We start from the raw sequence: 19,533 nt of genomic DNA on the forward strand, positions 1-19,533 counted from the left end.
GTTAATTCAAAATGCTCATATTTCTATATAGTGATCATTTTCTGCTTAAATGGTATTATAGCAAGTATTTTTTTTTAATTCTAATTTTAACTTAAATGTACCGTCGTACCGTTTAAATGTACCGTTAAGGCTCAAATCGAACGTACAAACGTAGAAGTCTTTGTTCATGAAAATAGTCTCTTAATGCCTTCCAATAGCTACACTACAAAGTTCTTTATTGCGTATGTGAAATGTTTGAATATGAAAATCGGTTCTTATCCTTACCAGCCCTCCACTGTAGCAGTTCAGACACACTGAGCATAAATTTTACTCTAACATTGTAAAACAGGAAAAAAAAAAACACTACTTCAAACCACAAGATAATTTAATTTAAGCTGGAAATCTTTCTAATGAAGTAACAGTCAATCGTCTACAGGCTGCCTAAAAGTCAGCGTGTTGTGTTGGAATGGTAAAGTGCTTTGCGCATCTCTTTCTACTCTATTAAAAATGTTGTGATGTAATGAGGACAGATAACATGAGCCTACAATCTGACTATGTTATCAAACTTCTACTGCTGCTACTTACTCTTGTTAGGTTTAGATAACCCCTGTTTCTAATCAGCTGGTATAAGGTCTTATTTCGATTACCCTCAAGTGGATTATTATCACTTTTACATGACAGACACTGTAAAACTGCTCTACGCTACGCAACGGAAGCTCCCTTGTACAAATCGGTGTGATGTCCAGTTGTGCAAATATAAACAGGAAATTTTTTTTTTTTTTTAAAGCACAGCTGGAGACACATAAAACTCATATACAATACACTCAAAAGAACTTCCTAACTGACCTGTGGGACTTGTAGAGCTCAAGAATCTTCTCCTCCATTTCTTTGTTCTGATTTGGTGCGAAGGTCAACTGACTAATGAAGTCCAGAGGGCGAGGCTGGTCAGGTTCATAGTCGCCAATTTCTGCCTGTTAAAAAAAAAAAAAGAAGAAGAACAAAAAAAGAAAAAGAACTTATGTACGAATTGGCTTTTTCCAAAAAAGACAGTTACGTATCCACCGGCTGCACATCACACACTTGTGCATGTAAACGCAGATAAATAAATACACAGCATCCAAGTACATAATTACACATGCTGTACCTGCAACGTGTATGAGCCCAGCAGAGCGTGAGTTACAAATGAGCAAGGCAGCCGTCCAGAAGCCACATCTTCACGGAGCTGCAGACACAAAAGGTACCTACAAAAGAAGAAAGGGGGCAAACAAGGACAGATTACAAGTTGAAACCAAGTCAAGTATAAACAAGAACAAAACTTGTTCAAAGCTTTTTCTTTAGTTTCCTTTGAAGTGGAAGCACTTCTATTGTTCACAATAAATATTAAAGACATCCGTGCTTCTTTTAAGCCTGAGAATAAGATCCTCTGGTATGGATTAAATTTCTTTGATGTTTGCACAACTGCTGTTATACTTATCTATCATAATGTTTATATTTGCAGTTACTGACTTGTCTAGCAGCCGTGTGGATTTAAACAGTGTAAGCTGTCCCCTCGATTAACCCTCTGGTCATGAATCCATTATCTAATGAAACGTCACTTCAAACAACCCAAAGACCCAAAGGTGTTATTCTGCCTATTGAAAATGTCTTTCAAAGTCACTTTAAGCAGGATGGACACTTGCTGACAGGGAGGCTTAAAGCTCAGTCATTGAGTTACACAGTTCCCTGTTAACTAGGTCAATATAATGTCCCAGGACAATACTGCATTTTTCCATTCTAATATGGCTAATTAGATAATTAATGAATAGAAAATAGGTATTGGATACAGTCTGTGGAAAATCCTGTGGACTGCACTGATTAGCAATCTGACTGTTAAAACTTAACAGGAGCTCCTTATAAATTTGCAGACTTACAGAGCCGAAGAACATTTAGGACTTTTTTGCAGCAGGTCAACAGCAGTGTGAGTGTGTCCTTGTTTAGCCTTTAAGTGCAACCATCAGAGAAGCGGTCCGCTCCATTAGACACAAACCTCTGTCTAAATGCTGTGTGCTTGAAGCATGCCTCTGTGCGTGTGTGCCTATGTATAAATGCAAAAAGAAATAACGTGCACAAAGCCAACTTTTTTTGGCCTTGATAGTAGGGCCTAAATTTTTTGTATTTTGGTTCAATTTTCTACTTTGCTCTTATTTGATATGTGGCCAGATAAGTGCTTTGATACCAGAGCTGCCTTTTCCCCCCATTTGTGATGTGTCATTTTAGTTATGTGTGATAGTGTGCTGGATTGTGGTGTTGGTGCTAGTTGCTATCCTGTGCTTTCTATTTCACTTTGCATGTTCATGCCCCTCAAGAAGCATCCCAACATGAGTTAATCAAACTAAAACTAAGGACAGACATAAGTCATCCCCTAAATGTCTGAAGGTCAACCCAAAATATTATTATTTTTGGCACCCACTCTGAGCCCAGAAACAGTAATAATTATGCTACTTTTTTTTTTTTTATGTTCAATACAAATAAAAAGTAATAAATTTAAAGGAAACACTGGGTGTTAGACCCTGATGTGTGTGTGTGTGTATACCTTGTAATGTCTTCAGTGAGGAGGGATGGGTCAGGAGGGTAGAACTTGACGTTGAATGCAAACTGCCAGTTGTTACCTGTAGAAAGACAGAGAGATCATTATGTAGTAAAGCTAGAAAATGAGAATTTTTTATATAACCTATTTTCTTAGCTTCACCAAATATCAAACTGAAATGCTGATTCACTGATCATAAACAAAGACCTAATCACGACCACTAACACATCCATCACCTTGTCATACTGTGGTTTTCTGTTGAAGCACACAAATTTAATTTCAGTTCTAATTTGTCTCCAGTCATCTCTTTTTATTTTTACAGATTAGAAAAGATCACGCCATCTGGAAAAGTCGCACATCAGTGTAAAAACATTTCCTCCTCAAAGGTCCATCGACGTAAGAGAAATTTTTTTGGCAGCACTGAGCGCTTTAAAGGTGTTCTCTGACCATTTTATCCTCCAGCAGTCAACTTGTGCTCAGTTTTTCTTATGCAAACCATTTCTTTAAAATTATTATAAAAGGGAAAACTAATTTTTCCTTTGCTTAAATTCCAGTGACGCTTATGTGGGAGTAACAAGAGAACCAGAACATTGATTTTAACTTTCTTATCTACCTGAGGCCACCTGCTTATCATCTACACTCACCAGCCAATTTATTAGTGTAAGCTAATGCAATTCTCATTGCATTAACTGAACTGGCTCCAAACGTACTAAGATGGCAAACAATATCACCAGACTGAGGCATCCAAAACTGTATATTTGATTTTGGACAAAATCTGAAAGCTGCCAAGTATCAACAGCCACACAAATGGGACGAGTTTACTGACTGGATTTTATCCAGAGTAGCGCTCTCTGCTTGATATTTTGCAACACTGATGTCAAAACTGAAAAGAAGAAAAAAAGAAATCTTCTCATTATTTCTCACAGTGAAACCGTTTAATTCTCAAAAGTCCTAATCCAAAACTTAAGGACTGAAAGTTTTACTTCTGGTTTTCTATTTGTGGTATCTGTTGCAATGGAAATCTTTTTACTTTAGACATCTGATTCTAGCCAGCTTCATATTTATGGGGGGACGAAGCTGTGTTTTTATTGGCTGAGACACATTAATGCACACGATGCCTCAGCCACTTGGAGTAAAATGAATTTCCCTGTTTTTCCTTTTTCTCCTTTGTAAATCTATCTGCACTTTCTGTAGCATTTTCTATTACATGCACTGTATCATGTTTTACTTTACTCTAGTAACCTTATACTATCTCATTTTCTCTCTCTACAGTGTCAGCCCTAAAAACCATGCACACCCACACAACACCCATATTGTTAAAATAACCTGTACCGTAGGAAACACCCTCTTCATATGTTGAGTGTAACGTCAAGCTTCCTATTTAGGGTTACTGACAAGCATTAAGAGATGACCATTTAATTCTTCAGAAATTTGTAAGAATGTAGTTTAACTTTTTGTCACAAGGACTGCAGAGATAGCAACATTTAAAAATATTTCAAGAACACGTTTAAGAAACAAAACAAAACAGAAAAGGGTTCAGTTACAATGTTTAGATCCCACCCCAGCATGCAGTGAAACAGAGTCACAGCTGAGTATAAACTCCAAGCAGTTTAGAGCAGAGTTGTGCCAACCCTGTCATTTGCGTGGTGTTGTGTACGCACACAGGCAATATGAGTAACTCAAATGAACATCAGCCCACATGTACGGTCTCTCTCTCTGGCCATAAACATCCGTAGACAGCGGGAGAAACTGAGCACACAGCCAGATGCACAGCGCTCATCCATGAGCGACAGCCACACACACTTGAACACACCCAGACATAACTACCTAACATGCACTAATTAAAAACATTTTATGTGCCTAAATGATATGTTCTCACTCTTAAAAGTGCAAATTCAAGTTTATGACAGTGTGTTAAAGCCTGTTTTGGTTATAGTGTAAAAAGGAGAAGTAAGAAATGGACAGCAACCAAAAAGAAGTGAAGATTTTCAAACATTTGTGACTTTCAGAATTACAGAGTCGCACTCTGAATCAGTCCATGTGACTGTGTCGACTGATCCAACCAGCATGACAATATGAAACAGCAGTGTCTAGGTCCATTAAAATGCTGCAGGAGGACTGAGTATTACTCAATCTGCAATACTTAGTAATACTCAATTATGGCAAGCAATGTGCCACAATAAATAGATTTTATATGCCCTTTACTTGGTTGCTTTCATCACCCCCAAGGCATTACTACTGAATGACCAAGAAAAATGTTGACCTGGCATTACTTCGTTGTCCACCACCCCAGTAAAACCCATTACAAATCAATGTCAACTTTAAATGTTAGATTTAGGTGGATATGATAGAGAAATGCTAGTACAAAACTGTATCTAAAAAATTAACTAACAAGGAAATAACACCAAATGAAAGTTCTTTTAACTGAAAAAAAAAATGCAATGACAAACTACAGAAGCTGTGACTTGATGAGCTCATCTCCAGTTTGTCGTTAAGCTTCTCATTAAACTATAGATGCTGTCACAAATAGGGCATATTGTCCACTATCACAGACATACTGCATGCATGCAATTATAAAACAAAGCTTTATACCGTTCGCTGCTCTGTACCACACCCTTAATGGCTGTCAGTCAACAAAAGATGAGATCCAACACCTCAGCCCCCTTTGATAAATGAACAACAGTCAATAAAGAGGTCAATAAATAATAAAGTAGAGCGATCACACCCTGGTAACCTCTGCCAGGGTGCCAGACTGCTGCTGTTTGGTCTCAAATATCTCTGGTGCCTTTGTTTGACTTAATTGTGATGCAGTTTGTTTTTCTTTTGATATGTGGACACTTGTCCCATTTTACTAGCTCAATATTTTATTCATTGCCTTTTGGCTGACATGATAACAAAGATGCTTGTTTTTCTAACAACCAAAGCCATCTTGTGTCATTAAGGCAGAGCGAAAGAGATGCACGGATGGACGGACGGACTTGAGTGTCTTTATGTCAGCGTCCTGAAAAAAAAAAAAAAGTTCTACTTACTGCGTATCTGTCTTTTAATTTCTTTAGTGGGGTCCAACCAACACTAGAATGAGAAGGGAACAAGGAAAGAGAAAAAGAAGACTGTTACCTTCTGCCATATATACTACACAATATCAAAGCATCCATGTCTGCGGTTTCTTCATGAGGACATTATTAACTTATTTGTTACACCCTGAGTATGTGTGTCTATGGATACAAACCTTCTGGTCATGGTTATCCTTGTACGTCAGGCCAAAGTAGTCTTTTTCCAGTAGATTAAGGTGCTCACACACCTTAAAGAATAAGTACTGACCCTTAGCACGTTTCTGCAAAGAAACAAAACATTATATTTATTTTATTATTATAACTGCTGTTATTAAAACAATATTATAAACCACTCTAATATTTCCAGCTTCTTCCCCAAAATGTTTCAAACATCAAGCTTTAAGCTTATGAAATATTCCTGGAACCACACGGGACCCCTGATTAAGTTCATAACCTTTTCACTATGGCAAAATGAGACACTTGTAAAATTCCTGTCCACAGCTCTCTCACTCTCAGAGTCTCTCTTTTCCTTGTGTTTCATTTTCTTCTGTTTCATTATTGGTTTACACGCTCTCTCTCAGTCTCGCCATCTGGACCACACATTCCTTTAAAAGTTTTTAAAAAAAAAAACTGTTAGCGATAAAATCCTCCAGACTCAGCTATGACAATGACATTTAGCACACATCCATGCTTGCATGCGCAACACACACACACACACGCGCAACCTTTAAGCAGACAAAAGGTCAGACAGAAAGAGGGTGGACAGCTGGGGAAAAATGATGGGAAAGAATGAAATAATCAAATAACGCTTGTTTCTTTTCAGTTAGTCAGCCTCAGTGTAACACTGGTGCACAGACTGAGTGCTATTCAGCAGAGAGACATATAGACTGGGCAGGGAGCGTGGTGAGAGTGAAAGGAAGGGGATGAAAGAGTGCATTTTTCTTCTTGTTCTGGGACGGCTGAAAACATCTGCGGTATTTTCCTAGACTCCGTCAAACACATGCGCAACGCACACGCAAATCTGAGAACGTGGCCTTTTAGAGTCCCTGAGTCTACACCAGAGTGCCTTCAAGCAAGGCACTGGCTGAGGTCAACTGAAATATCAACAGGCAGTCGTATAGATTATGTATTTAGTTTATGTAAATGGGATTAGAGCCACAGTCATTTAAAAGAAGATGAATTACCTGTTTGTTTCTTGCTGCTCAAACATATTTCTAACTCAGTGTTAAAAACTGAAACATCTGTACCTAATGAAATGCTATGAAACACTACAAACCACGTGATGCTAAAATCCTGCTGAAACCAACATTAAGTAAAATTCTTAGAATCGGCATTAAGCCCACGTGACACTAAGACTCCCTCTTTGAAACCCTCAACAAAGTCAGAAAATGTCTCGCTAGAGTTTTTATTCAGTGGTCTACAACCAATAAAATATGCATTAAGTTATTACTCAGGGATGAATTTGATGCCAGGGGTTAATAAATAGGACAGATGGATGATGGAAGAATGGACAGGGAGAGTGTGTGTGTGTGTGTGTGTGTGTGTGTGTGTGTGTGTGTGTGTGTGTGTGTGTGTGTGTTGGAGGCCCTGCTGGGCAAAACAGAAAATTTAATCTCTGGAATGCATTGTGCATCTCTCCCTCTCGCGATCCTAACTATGCCAGCATGTAGAGGGAGGCATGGATGGATATGTGTGTGAGTGCGTATGTGTGTGCGCGTGCATTATAGGACAATAGCAGTTAGTTGCCATATCAGCGTTATCTCTTGTGAAACAAAGCAGCTTCTATTCAAACAAGCGCACTCTCTCACTGGCACGCTGCTGGACGTTGCCATACTGTAGATTAGGATGCAGGTTTGCCACACGGAGGCTACCGACAAAAGCCCTCAAGCCAAATGGGAAAATGTTGGCAAGGGAAATGGTCAGCGCTCTGTTCAGGGGTCGTTGAACCAAAGATTTAAGCGTTAACAGCGCCGGTGGTTCTGCACAGTGGTTATTCTGAGCAGCTTCCCGCTGAATGTGAGAGAGTGTGTGAATGTGAGGAGAGGAACAGCTAAAAAATGTGCATGTCTTTGGGTGAACATGTTATTAACCATCATTTTTAGTATTAAAAACTAGCAAAATACAAAAAACTCCTCTCTTACCCAACAGAAACACTATAAGGCTGATGCACGTGTGATGTATCTGTAATGAATATGTCCAACTGTGCGCGTAGGGGGTCTAAGACACGTGCTTGTTAGGAAGGAACAGATGCCGAAAACTAATCTGTGAGACCCCATAATCTGGTGGGAGTGTGTGCGTACGTGCATGTGTTTTAGTCCCCAGGCAAGCCCCTGCAGCTCGCTCTGCTTTGCGATGCATTTATCCCTCTGAACTACGCCCTGAACAATGTGAGCTGGTGCTTCTGCCATTACTGCACACTGAGTAAGGAAGTTAAATACTCAAATGCACAGGCACACACTGACGTGCACACACACTAGATCTTACATCCTATTAGCGATTACATCATTGACAAACTGGCACTCACGTGACGCGCATAAGAACATGAGATGGACAATGTGTCGACCTGCTCTGTCAACAACTGGAGGAACCTCCTTACATCACAGAAACAAACTACATTTCGAAGGACAGTATTCAAAGGAAGCAAGAAACTGCTGATAGATATAGAAAAGTGTGAGAACTCTTGTACCATGACAGGCAAACCTTTAGAATATTAAAGTGGAAACACTATATTTGGAGCCATAACATACTATCTTGATCTCACATGGTTACACTAGCCATGTTTTACACTGTGGTTGTATTGCTCTATGAATTTTATCACAGTCTTACCTCCACCTCGCAGGTGAAGTCAGTCCCATCCAGCAGGGTCACGTGACACACCACCAACTTCATCTTGTTCTTTCTCACCAGACGAAGAGGAGACTGGAAAATGGAGGTCTGGCCTTCTCCTGCCTCCCCTTCAGCCTCCACTGCTCCCTCCTTCTCCTTCGTCTCCTCCTCTGCTCCTTCTCCCTCTGTTGTCTCCTTGGTCTCTTCTGGACTTTTCTCTGCACTCTCTTCCACCTTCTCTTCCTTGGCAGGCTAACAGGGTTTGCAAGAAATAAATAAATAAACTTGCAATCTTCTTAAAAACATAAGAATATCTTCATTACTTGTTGAGACCAAACTTTCCTTTCCGTGTGTAATTCCCCCTCTAGTCTGAATTTGCTCATAGAAAAGGCAGGCGTTTCTTTTGGCTTGATCACTGAAATGTTGATGTCACTGGGTGGGCCTGGGTGGCTTAATGTGATCAGTGGATGCAAGAGTCCATGTGTGTGCATGTGCACAAGGGAGAAATGAGTTTGTGTGTGTGTGTATGCTCCAGTGTTTCTTTGTTGCTCTGGTAATTTAACAGCATTTTTAAGCAGTTTGCTGTAAACTGTCAATACACATCAACACTGTCTGAACATTGTAGAAAATATCACATCTCGTTGTTGGGTTTCTTACCATCTGTGTTTACCACAATATGTGGCTGGTTAACAAAAGCAGAATGCTGTTGGGGAACTTTAATCACTCTGACCGCTAAAGAATATGTTACAGGGTACAATAATACTGACACTGGCCTTGTAGTCTGTCTAGTGTTTCCATGAGGGTTTGTAAATGACTATACTGATTTTTAATTTATTTACCACAGGCATAAGGAGACTGAAATGCAAAGCCATTCACTCAGCCCATCAGGTAAAGTACACACAATTCCCTGGTACAGACATGTATTCTGTTATTAGCGACGCAACTGCTGCAGGATACTTTTACTCCCATTTCATAGGTCTCCTTCTCTGACATAAAACAAGGTTGATACTAAAAGTCTGAATATAATATGTTACCTAAACTTTGTTTCCACTGACACTGTGCCAATGAGCTGATGTAGAGCTGTAAAGAACGGAGAGCTCATACCAGATTTTTAGCACCATTGTTTTTTAGTGGAAAAAATCCATACAGAATACCGATACAGGAATAACAAATATCAATATTTAATTAAATAAAGTAAAAAACTCTGGTAATACTCATCTCATGCATCACCATCCTGAGATAACATTAGTCGAGCAAACTGACATTAAATCGGTCCAACTGAAAAACCATCCGACACTGGGGAAACTTGGCCTGACAAAGCTACCTCTCTATCAACCATATATCAAAATGTTAAAAATCACAATAATATCATATCACGAGTGAAGTGCTGTGATAATATTGTATCATGGTTATTTCCACCTCTGGTGGAACTGTGTTGAAACCATTACTGACTTGGCAGAAAACACGTATTAGTCAGATGTAGAAGTGGTGACAGACAGATTATGTTCCTTTGGACATAATCAAGGATTTTTCATCTTTTCTTCAGTTTGCATGCTATATAGATATCTGAGTGTTATTGAGCTTTTCATCTGACAGAATGAGATTTTGGAGGAAGCAGGCATAGTTTAAAAAGAAGTAAAAATAAGCTTAACCATTTTTTAAGGGATGTTTATATTTCTTTTTCTGAAATCACCATTATAACCTGACAGTACTAGATATCTTGTTTTCTGACTCTACTTTAAAGCATATGCTATGTAGTGTTGTAGTGAACCCGTGAGCAGTACCTCAGTGTCTGCACTGGCGTTGGAATGAGTTTCTGCTTCTTTTTCCTTCACTTGCTCAGACTTGACTTCCTCCTTCTCTTCCACTTCCTCAGCGTGACCGTTCACTTCTGGGGTAGGCCCTTCCTCTTCCTGTGTCACCTCGCTAACAGGTTCCTCTGTAGGGGGGTCCTCCTTCGTTGGGGAGGTCTTAGCAAAAAACCCAAATAAATCCAAATAAAATTTAAATCTAACATAAAAGTTCATTAATGCACCAGCAGTTAAAATGAGCCTGAAAAACGATTGTTGCTAAATAATTTAAGTAAAATTCCCTACAGAGTTGTGACAATATAACATAACAACAGTGTGAACCCAGTTTCACCTGGCTTTGAGACTTCTGCTTCTTAAGCCATGTTGGCAGGTATCGAGATATTCCTTTGCCTTCCTTCCCCTCTTTTTCCTTCACCTTTGCTCTTTCCTTCTCCTCTACTTCAGCGTTTGCTACTTCCTGGGAATCTTCCGTGGCCTTCTCCGATTGGTCGGGCTCAGCGGCTGACTCCTCAGCTTTCTCCTTCACCTCCGTCTCAGAGCCCGCTTCTGTTGTCATGGTGACAAATCAACCTGCAGCAAAAGTGACAACGATGAAAGAGCGTTGAGTTAAAGTTTTAAAAGCAACACATTAAACAGATACTTACACAATAAATAGATCTTTAGTTTTAGCTTACTGGTTATGCCTTGCATTATACAAATTTTGTACATTACTGAAAAATTCTGAATAACCTGACCGAATTCAACCACTTATTTGGGCAAGAATATCAATTTTTCATGGCATGCAACATTTTCGTCATTTATAAATGAGCCACATGGTTCTGTGTTTCTTTTTCCTTTGAGAGGGATCTGTGCTTCTTCTACACTGGAGGTAAAACAGACTATAAAACAAAATAGAAAGCTCTTATGTCTGTAAACATGTCATAGGAAATAAAAAGGCTCGTATAAGTTAGCCAATTTTGGCTCACAGCTGCTAATGAATGACATCAACTGTGTTTTTACACAAGTAAAGAAAAACACGAAGGTTTGGGAAGTCATTATGCAACACAATAAGTTTCATCTGGGTCAACAGCTGGTTACAAACAATCACACAAACACACGCACACACACACACACAGAAAGAGAAAGAGGACGAATTTCTCAATCGCTTGTAATGTGAATCACTGGTTTTACCCTGCAGCTGTGGTCAGCACTAGGGCTGCCACGATTTGTCGACTAGTCACGATTACGTCGACTATCAAAATCGTCGACGACTGATTTAATAGTCGACGCGTCGTTTGAAACTTTGTACGATCACAAAAGACGCAGGAATAAGTGGCAGGATTTAAGAGTGTAATAACGGACTGAAACAGAAGATGGCAGCATTGCATGTACAAGGATGTCAGCTACCGTTAAACCCCGAAGAAGAAGAAGAAGAAGAAGCAGCAGCTGTGTCCCAGAATTCATAGCGCGGCCCAGCGCAGTTTCCAACAATGGCGGCAGCTAGTTAGTTTTAATGTTACTCTTATTATTCTTTCTGGGTCACAAAATAAACGTTTAACATGTTTTCAGCCGAGAATGTAGCTGTGTAAACCTCAAATATCGGCTCAGTTTATCAGGACACCACATATTTTCAAAAGCGCTCCGACGTTTTCGGAGACATCTGTTACCCACTAGCTCGTTAGCGAGCCGGGGGCTAGGCTCACTAGCGCCGTGAGAACACCGGACTCCCCGCAAATCGTTTTCAAACCCACCGCCGTCTTTCGCTACTCAGGTTAAATATATATGAGTCACTTAGATAACTTAAAATGTTATTGTTTGGCTTTTTTTTTTAGTATTTTATTTGTTCCTGAGTAAATCGGTTTGGCTGAGATTAAAGTTATAGTTTTTACACAGCTGAATAAACGTCAAGCAGACAGCTGATTATCAGAAGTGTGAGATGCTCCAGAATATACTCCAGTGTCCTGTTATATTTTAGAAAGCAAGGAGTTTATTAAACTTCACCGAAACAATCTGCAAATTTCATTAAAATTTAATAAACTATCATCTTGTCTTTATTTTTAGTTAGCACAGACCTTAAACACTTAAAGCTGTAAGCTAATGGATGATGATCTGATTAGTCGACTAATCGCAAAAATAATCGGTGACTAGTCGACTATCAAAATAATCGTTTGTGGCAGCCCTAGTCAGCACACACACTCGTCAACCCAAATATCTTTGGCAGCCTGTCCACACACACCCTATCACAAAACAGACACTTTCATTTGCGGTGACGCAAATTTTGTTAATAACACTATGTGGCGATGACACAAACAGTAAGGACATGTTAAGGTCAGGAATGTGGAAATCCATCCACACAGGGTGCCTACCTGGCTGCACACACAGCCTCCTTTAATCTAGTAGCTTCAGGCTAAAAGCTAACCATAAATCAAGCACTACAAAGTCATCATCATTCACTGTGCTTTCAGTTGTTCGAATCTTTCCCAGCCTATTTTCTCCATCACCCAGACTAGGCTTTCCTGGCCTCATTCCTATGATTCTATTATTCATTACATCGTCTGCATTTTATTTTGTGACTATCTTACCCGCTCTCCGTCTTTCTTTTTTCTGCCCTGCCACCTTCAATAAGAGAGGACGTGCATACACGCACACCCACCCACCCAGCACCAGTGGTGTGTAGGGAGGGGGCGGGAGTAAAAATAGAACAGGTCTCCTTACGCATGATCGGCTAATGAGGTAGGGAAGGGAGAAGGAGGTGTATGTGTAGCATGCAAACATCAGAAAGGATATAGACACTATGTTCCTGTGCAGACAGGTGAACAAAAGATTTTTTAAAAAAATGTTCTTTTAAAATGCTGACATTACACAACAAAAGTGATTTTTTTTTTTATATTATCATTTGTTGATAAGTGGGACTCATCTCCACATCCATGTGTTTGACTTCTCCAGTGGTGAAGTACATTTATGAGATGGATTTTACACAAAAATAATACACAGATGACCTAATGAACAAGTTATGCTTTGATGTTTTCTTCCAATCCTCTCACAAAGCTGTTTTATTTTTTAGACAGATAACTTACTAAATTTTGACTATTTGTTTTATTAAAAAAAAAAAACTAACTCTAACAAGTACACAATAAGATAAGTCAGTTTAAGCGCTGATAAACACAAATTTCTAATCAGCTACTCACATGGCAGTAAATTTAGGCATACAGACACTATCAGCTGAAGTTCAAGGTGAGCATCAGGAGCATCAGAATGGGTAAGAACGGTGATTGAAGTGGTTTAAATATTTCACAAACTGCTAATCTACTGGGACTTTCTCACACAACTATTTCTATGGTTTACAGAGAATTGTCATAGATTTAAAAAAAGAAGGGGGGGTGGTATTGTAGGTGAAAAGGTCATGTTGATATCAGAGGTCAGAGGAGAATGTTACATCTGCTTCAAGCTGATAGGAAGGCAACGGTAACTCCAATTACCACTTAAATTACCACCAGGGTATGCAAACAAGCATCTCTGAATACACAACACATCGAACTTCGAAGCAGATGGGATAGAGCAGCAGAAGAACACACCAGGTGCGACTCCTGTCAAGGAATAACAGGAAATTTGCGCTACAACTCACATGGGCTCACCAAAATTGGACAACATATAATGTTTCCTGTCTGTTCAGTCTCCATCTCTACTGCACTATTTGAGTTGTAGGTTCAGAAACTGGCGCAAACAACATGAAAGTATGGATCCATCCCATCTTTGCGTCGGTTCAGACTGGCAGTGATGATATAGTGTTGTGGGGAATATTTTACAAGCACCTAATTGGTTTGACTTGACTTTTAGATTTTCCATTAGGTGGAAGTTCCTGGTACCAGGTGCTTTTTAGTACCTACTCCACCGGAGCACCATGTGATCTGAGCCACTAACTGGCCCGTCAGTGGGATTACTTGATGAGTCACGAAAGACGCTCCTACACAAACAAAATCTCAACCACCATTTTTAAACCTAGCAACCAGGATAATAGCTCCACACAAACCAACAATCTCGCTAATAATAATAATAATTGCTATCATCACCAATTTCACACTGGTTTCATGAACATGACATTGAGTTCTCTGTACTCACATGGCCTCCACAGTCACCAGATATTATTCCAACAGAGCAATTTTGGGATATGAGGGAGCCGGAGATTCAGGAAATTTTCAATCTAAAATAACTGCCTGGGCTTTGTGCTAAGACGACTAAAGTGACAAGACTTGGATTCTAAGACTCGCATTGAGTTATAACATTAAGTATTACTTATAACATTTATTTGGATGTAGTTTCAGATGCAACGAGTAGCATCTACTGGAAAAGTCTATTTTAGAGTCGGTCGTCATTTAAAATAACATGGTCAGTCTCACTAGACTAAACTATGACGGCAGAAAAGAAAAAAAAAATACGACCAGCGTACAATGCAAACCAAACAACCAAATAACTCTGTACCACACAGACACGAAGAGACTTTAAACCAATTTTGAGAGGCAACAGATCTATTTTTTCCACTATGTCAGTCATCACAACAGCTCTGTTACTACAGACCAACTGCAGTTCATACTCATTTGAAACATTGTTTCTCAATGGGCCAGCTCTAAGTGTGCGTTTGTGTGAGCTGGCATTAGAGTGGAGCTTCGTCACGGCCACTCAGGCCTGCTTTAAACTTGCCCTCCTTATCCGCAACTGTTTAACACCAGCAACCTTGTTCTACCTCTCTCACAACTATCTAACTCACCCTCTTCACAACTCTCTCTTCTGCTCTCCAGTCCAGGGTGCCTCTTTCTCTTTTTCACTAAATCTCTGCACTCATCTCTCTCCTCTCTTCCTGGGGCCCCTTTCAATCCCCCCCCCCCAATCACCCACTCGTATTATCTCCCTCTACACTCCTCCTGTTTCTCTCCTCTTCCCACAGTCCATATAAAAACACCAGTGACATTACAATCTCGCTTCAAATACACAGACATATATACGCACTTGACAGTTTATGGCAGGAAACTGTGACCAAGTTTCTTATAAACGGGGTCAAATATGGGTTAAACACTCTGAGTCATAAACTCCTGTATAAGCAATCATCAGAAGATGTGTTTTGTTGCTTCATCAAGGAGATTTTCATGCAGAATTTGTCTAGAGGCATGTACTGTAATGCTTGGGTGCTGTGGTACATTTCATCCTATTTCACAGCCAATTAGTAGCGTTCAAATAACCCAGATGTCTAAAAAGGCACAAATAGCCTGCAGATTCATTGTAAACACAAACTCAGACACAGCACTGCCAGCTGCACACTTGAGAGAAATATGGTTTTCTGATTTTATTCAGCCTCATCTCTTTAATGTGACCTTCCTTCAATTAATTGATCTGCACAAGACCATCAAAGCAGTAGAAATCTGCCAATAATAAAAATCCTCACTCAGCTTGTTACACCTCTCATTTTACAGATGAACGGTTGACTGAATGGCTGAATTAACTGACGAACTAATGACCTTACCTACTGTTGTTTCTGTTGCCTTCTTTCCCCCCCTGCAACTCTCTTCCTTCTTCTGACGTTCTGTTTACCCTCTGTTTGCACTTTCTTTTACTTTTTCTGCCTCTGTTCTTCTATTCGTTTTCCTTTCCCTTCCCACCTCTTAGCAAATGCCTGCCCTACAAAATGTCATTGCCATTTTCTCTCCTACATCCTCTCCTCTCTTTCCCTCAGAGCTCTGCTTCCCCCGGGACGATTGCTCAGAGAAATGAGGGCAGAAAATGAGAGAGCATGGGAAGGTAGGGGGTGGAGATAGTCAAGAAAAGTGTGTGAGAAAAGAGCAGCAATGGAGATAGGCTGAAGAAGGATCCAAAAAGGAAAGAGAGAGGGAGAGCGAACAATCTCACAGACATGCCTACTATGCTGGATTACTAATGGACATTAGCATGAAAACTGCATTTTCACAACACTGTTGTTCACATCTTTTGGCATGAAAACCATGCCTAAAAGCTCATACAAAGTTGTACTTTCAATCAATTCACAATCTTTCACTTCCTTCCTTCACAGTGTTTATCACTAAAGGAAATTAAGCATCTTCCTTTCCAACAATGACATTTTAAAAACCATGAAAAAAAAAAGTCTTTCTCTCGCTTTCATATTGAAAATCTTTTGTTGAAACACTAAAACACTAAGCCTTTACTTTGTGTGCTTAGAATGCCAAACCTTCCAGCTTCATTTTATATACAATACAAAGAAAAAGGAAAAAAAAAAAAGAGTAGTTAATGCTGGCGACATCTCCAAGGAAAATGCTCCTACGTTACCTGCTTCTACCAAATTACCCATGCGCACATGTAGGGAGTTGGTGTTCTCACTTTTTAAACACTAGACTGCTGTCACATGAGTCTCACACACTCACACACACACACATTCTTCTCCACTTACAACTTTATTGCTGTCTGACTGGGTTTTAGGGTTGTCATCATAGTAACGACAACTTCCTGGCCTGGACTGTGGCCAAGAGATAAAAATTTACAACAGGCTGAAACAGGCGTGGGTGCTAAACTGTACAACAAGAGAGAAAAGAGAGCGTCGACCTAGTGCCTACACATTTCTGTTAACTTTCATCTGCTAAAGTAGATATGACAAGCCTCAATCTAATATAAAAACATACCCCGCTTCCTGATTCTATGGGCCATAATTGAAAGAATAAAGAGGACAAACTGGTTTCCATGGAAACCGCATTCATGCTCTACAACAATAAATCCCCATGGAGACAAGAGATTACCACAGCAAAAATACAGATTAGTGGACGGAGCTTACGTGACAATAGAGATTATGACCGTGTCTAAACCCGTTTCATAGCACATCAGACTAGCAGCTGATATTTCATGCTGGACCTACAACAACCGCAACAGCTACTTTTCTCCCCCTACTCCCACCATCACTGAACCAACAGCAACCCTCCAATGATACTACCACTGAAAAACACAAAGCATGCATCTATGAAGCAGAGTTACTCAGATTCGGCAGATTCTGAAAGATGAGGAAGACTGCAACTTGCAACAGATACACTGACACACTGACTTAAGACTTTTCCACCTCTTCATGTGATTACTGTACTTGACTTATATGGTCAGGCAATATTACTGAATTACAGACTTTAAAATTTTTGATCGTATAATTTTTAATACCACCATGAAACTGAGGTCATATATTGTCGTGCATGGTACAAAAATGAACATTCAAGCGAGCTCGGTGACCTACGAAAGACGGCAAGCAGTACACGAAAATGTAGTAAGTAAAATGGTTGCGAGTGTTTCGGGTTTAGTCAGCCAACGCGAACGAAGCTCTGTGCACGACGCTTCTAAAAAGCTATGAGTAAAGAGAGTAAGCCTTCACTTTAGATCAATTTGCTGATATGAACATCTCTCCAGTGGTAGCAAATGTCATTGGGTCATCCAGCAAGCATCTAACATAGGGAACATAGAACATCGGGATGTCGTTGTTCACAATTTCGCTATCAATCTAACTAACTTAAATTTAAAAAGTAAAAGTAAAACTTAAAAGGGTAGAAGTCAGCTAATGCTAGCAAAGGGAGTACCAGCAGCCAACTTCTACCCATGCAGGTTAAAATCCATACATGGCACTAATAATAATAATGATAATAGTAAATACTGTTTTTCCACAAACTCATTTCTAGGCCCTGATAGCATCCTTAGCATTATTTTCATTCATTTCGGTGAATGTCAGGAAGTTACAAAGTTCTGTATTTTTAAAAAAAGCAAAGACAAAAAAAACCCCACTCATACCTATTAATCCTTTTTTGGATTACTAGAACACTCCTGGCAGGATCTTCAACATGCTGACTGAATATTCTGGATAACTGCCCTGAGACCTACTGTTTCATCAAGGTATCAATCTAAACTTAATTTAAAATGAAAATAATAATCACAGCTGTTTAGTTTTGAGGTCCTGAGAACCATAAACTTTCTGTCACTATGATGACAAAAAGTTTTAGTTTTATTCCTATTGAACAGAATTAAACAAACCCTAAAAGCTGAAATCAGAAAAAGCTGCCAGAGTGGTGATCCTTCACCCATAAGAGCGCAAATCCCTGAAGTGTTTGAAAACTTATTTTCTGCAGCACAGATAGTACCTTCAAAGATTTGGTCTCTAGAGGTGGAAGCAGGGGTGCAGCACTATTGGGCAGCGGACCCAAATACGCACATATAGTGGAACGTCAGTGAGAACCAGATTCCTCATTTAGCCAAAACTAGCTAGCTAAATACTACCTTGAAGTCTGCAGCATCTGTTGACCGTCAAAGGTTTTTTTCTACTGCAGAGGACTTTGTCACAGCACAGAGGACAAACCTCCAGCTTTCCCCTTATCAGCTGCTGTAGTGCTGGATGAACAAAGGGCCCGTTTCTTGATTTGTTCTCACACTGAATTCTTGAATACTACAATGTCCATTTCATGTGTACCAGCTGAATGATTGTCACAGCTGCCAGGCGAAAGGGGCAAAAACATTCTTCTTATGTCTATTTGAACTCAGAAACACTGCAAATTATACCAAGGAGGAGCTTTTATGAGAGCAACAACGTATATTAAAATATGGTGAGTGCACCATATATTCTAGCTGCTTCATAAGATAATTAAGTAGAGATAATTCAGTGAATAATTTTTTAATTTGGCCTGTTGGTGGCCTGTTAGTAGGTGGGATACATCACACTGGCACCATGAATGTCAATAAAAAAAATATCAGAACAATCATTCAAATGCTGAGCTGGGTTTTTCTAGACACAATGCTGCTACAAAACCTACAAACTCTTCAGAGGTGTTATCTACATGTAAAACTTGTTTACATAGATGCAAAATGACTACCTTCATGTCAAAGCTGCATTGTTTCATTGTTTGAGTCAATGAGTGGTTCACTCCGTTGTCTTGCTGTGCACTGAGAAATGTTTTCAAGCATTTCACTGAGCAGCGAAGCTTGTTTCTGACAGAGTCAAATGGAGTCCAAAACACACAGTGCTGGAAATCAACGGAACTGCATGCAGTTGTGCCTATTGAATTAAAAAGTTGCAGATCGCTCCGAGTCATCCAAACAAGCTAAAAGCTTTCCAAACTATTCCGCCACAGCCGAACAGCTGATAGTTACAGAGCCCTGTTTTGAAATAACCAAGCAGATACACAATTCTAATCTCTGCCGTTCTCTTGTATGATTTGTCAATCTGCCATCCAGTGACACATGCATACACAAACACACAAAGCAGATTCTTACACATATGTAAAAACATACTCTCAGCATCTCTAATAGACACACGAGC

At 39.7% G+C, this 19,533-nt stretch overlaps 1 protein-coding gene across 16 annotated transcripts in view; it reads right to left on the reverse strand.

The window, feature by feature from the left end:
• The window catches only part of epb41l2 (erythrocyte membrane protein band 4.1-like 2), a 50,962-nt gene that overhangs the window by 21,942 nt on the left and 9,487 nt on the right, over positions 1 to 19,533 (reverse strand). For 15 of the 16 annotated variants that reach the window (XM_086263682.1, XM_086263673.1, XM_086263666.1 and 12 more), the window contains exons 2-9: positions 10,567 to 10,805; positions 10,209 to 10,394; positions 8,425 to 8,676; positions 5,775 to 5,879; positions 5,575 to 5,617; positions 2,552 to 2,627; positions 1,124 to 1,220; positions 826 to 950 (exon numbers count right to left, since the gene is read on the reverse strand). In XM_086263682.1, the coding sequence (XP_086119808.1) occupies positions 826 to 950; positions 1,124 to 1,220; positions 2,552 to 2,627; positions 5,575 to 5,617; positions 5,775 to 5,879; positions 8,425 to 8,676; positions 10,209 to 10,394; positions 10,567 to 10,791 (1,109 nt within the window). In that variant the 5' untranslated portion in view covers positions 10,792 to 10,805. Of the gene's footprint in view, positions 1 to 825; positions 951 to 1,123; positions 1,221 to 2,551; positions 2,628 to 5,574; positions 5,618 to 5,774; positions 5,880 to 8,424; positions 8,677 to 10,208; positions 10,395 to 10,566; positions 10,806 to 15,729; positions 15,953 to 19,533 lie in introns of those variants that run through there. The other variant, XM_086263669.1, reaches the window with a different exon arrangement.

The sequence above is a fragment of the Aulonocara sp. 'chitande type north' Nkhata Bay genome, linkage group LG15 (assembly GCF_057382095.1).
Source record: "Aulonocara sp. 'chitande type north' Nkhata Bay isolate Kocher_YH1m ecotype deep benthic linkage group LG15, A_spYH_male_GT1.1, whole genome shotgun sequence".
Taxonomy (NCBI): domain Eukaryota; kingdom Metazoa; phylum Chordata; class Actinopteri; order Cichliformes; family Cichlidae; genus Aulonocara; species Aulonocara sp. 'chitande type north' Nkhata Bay.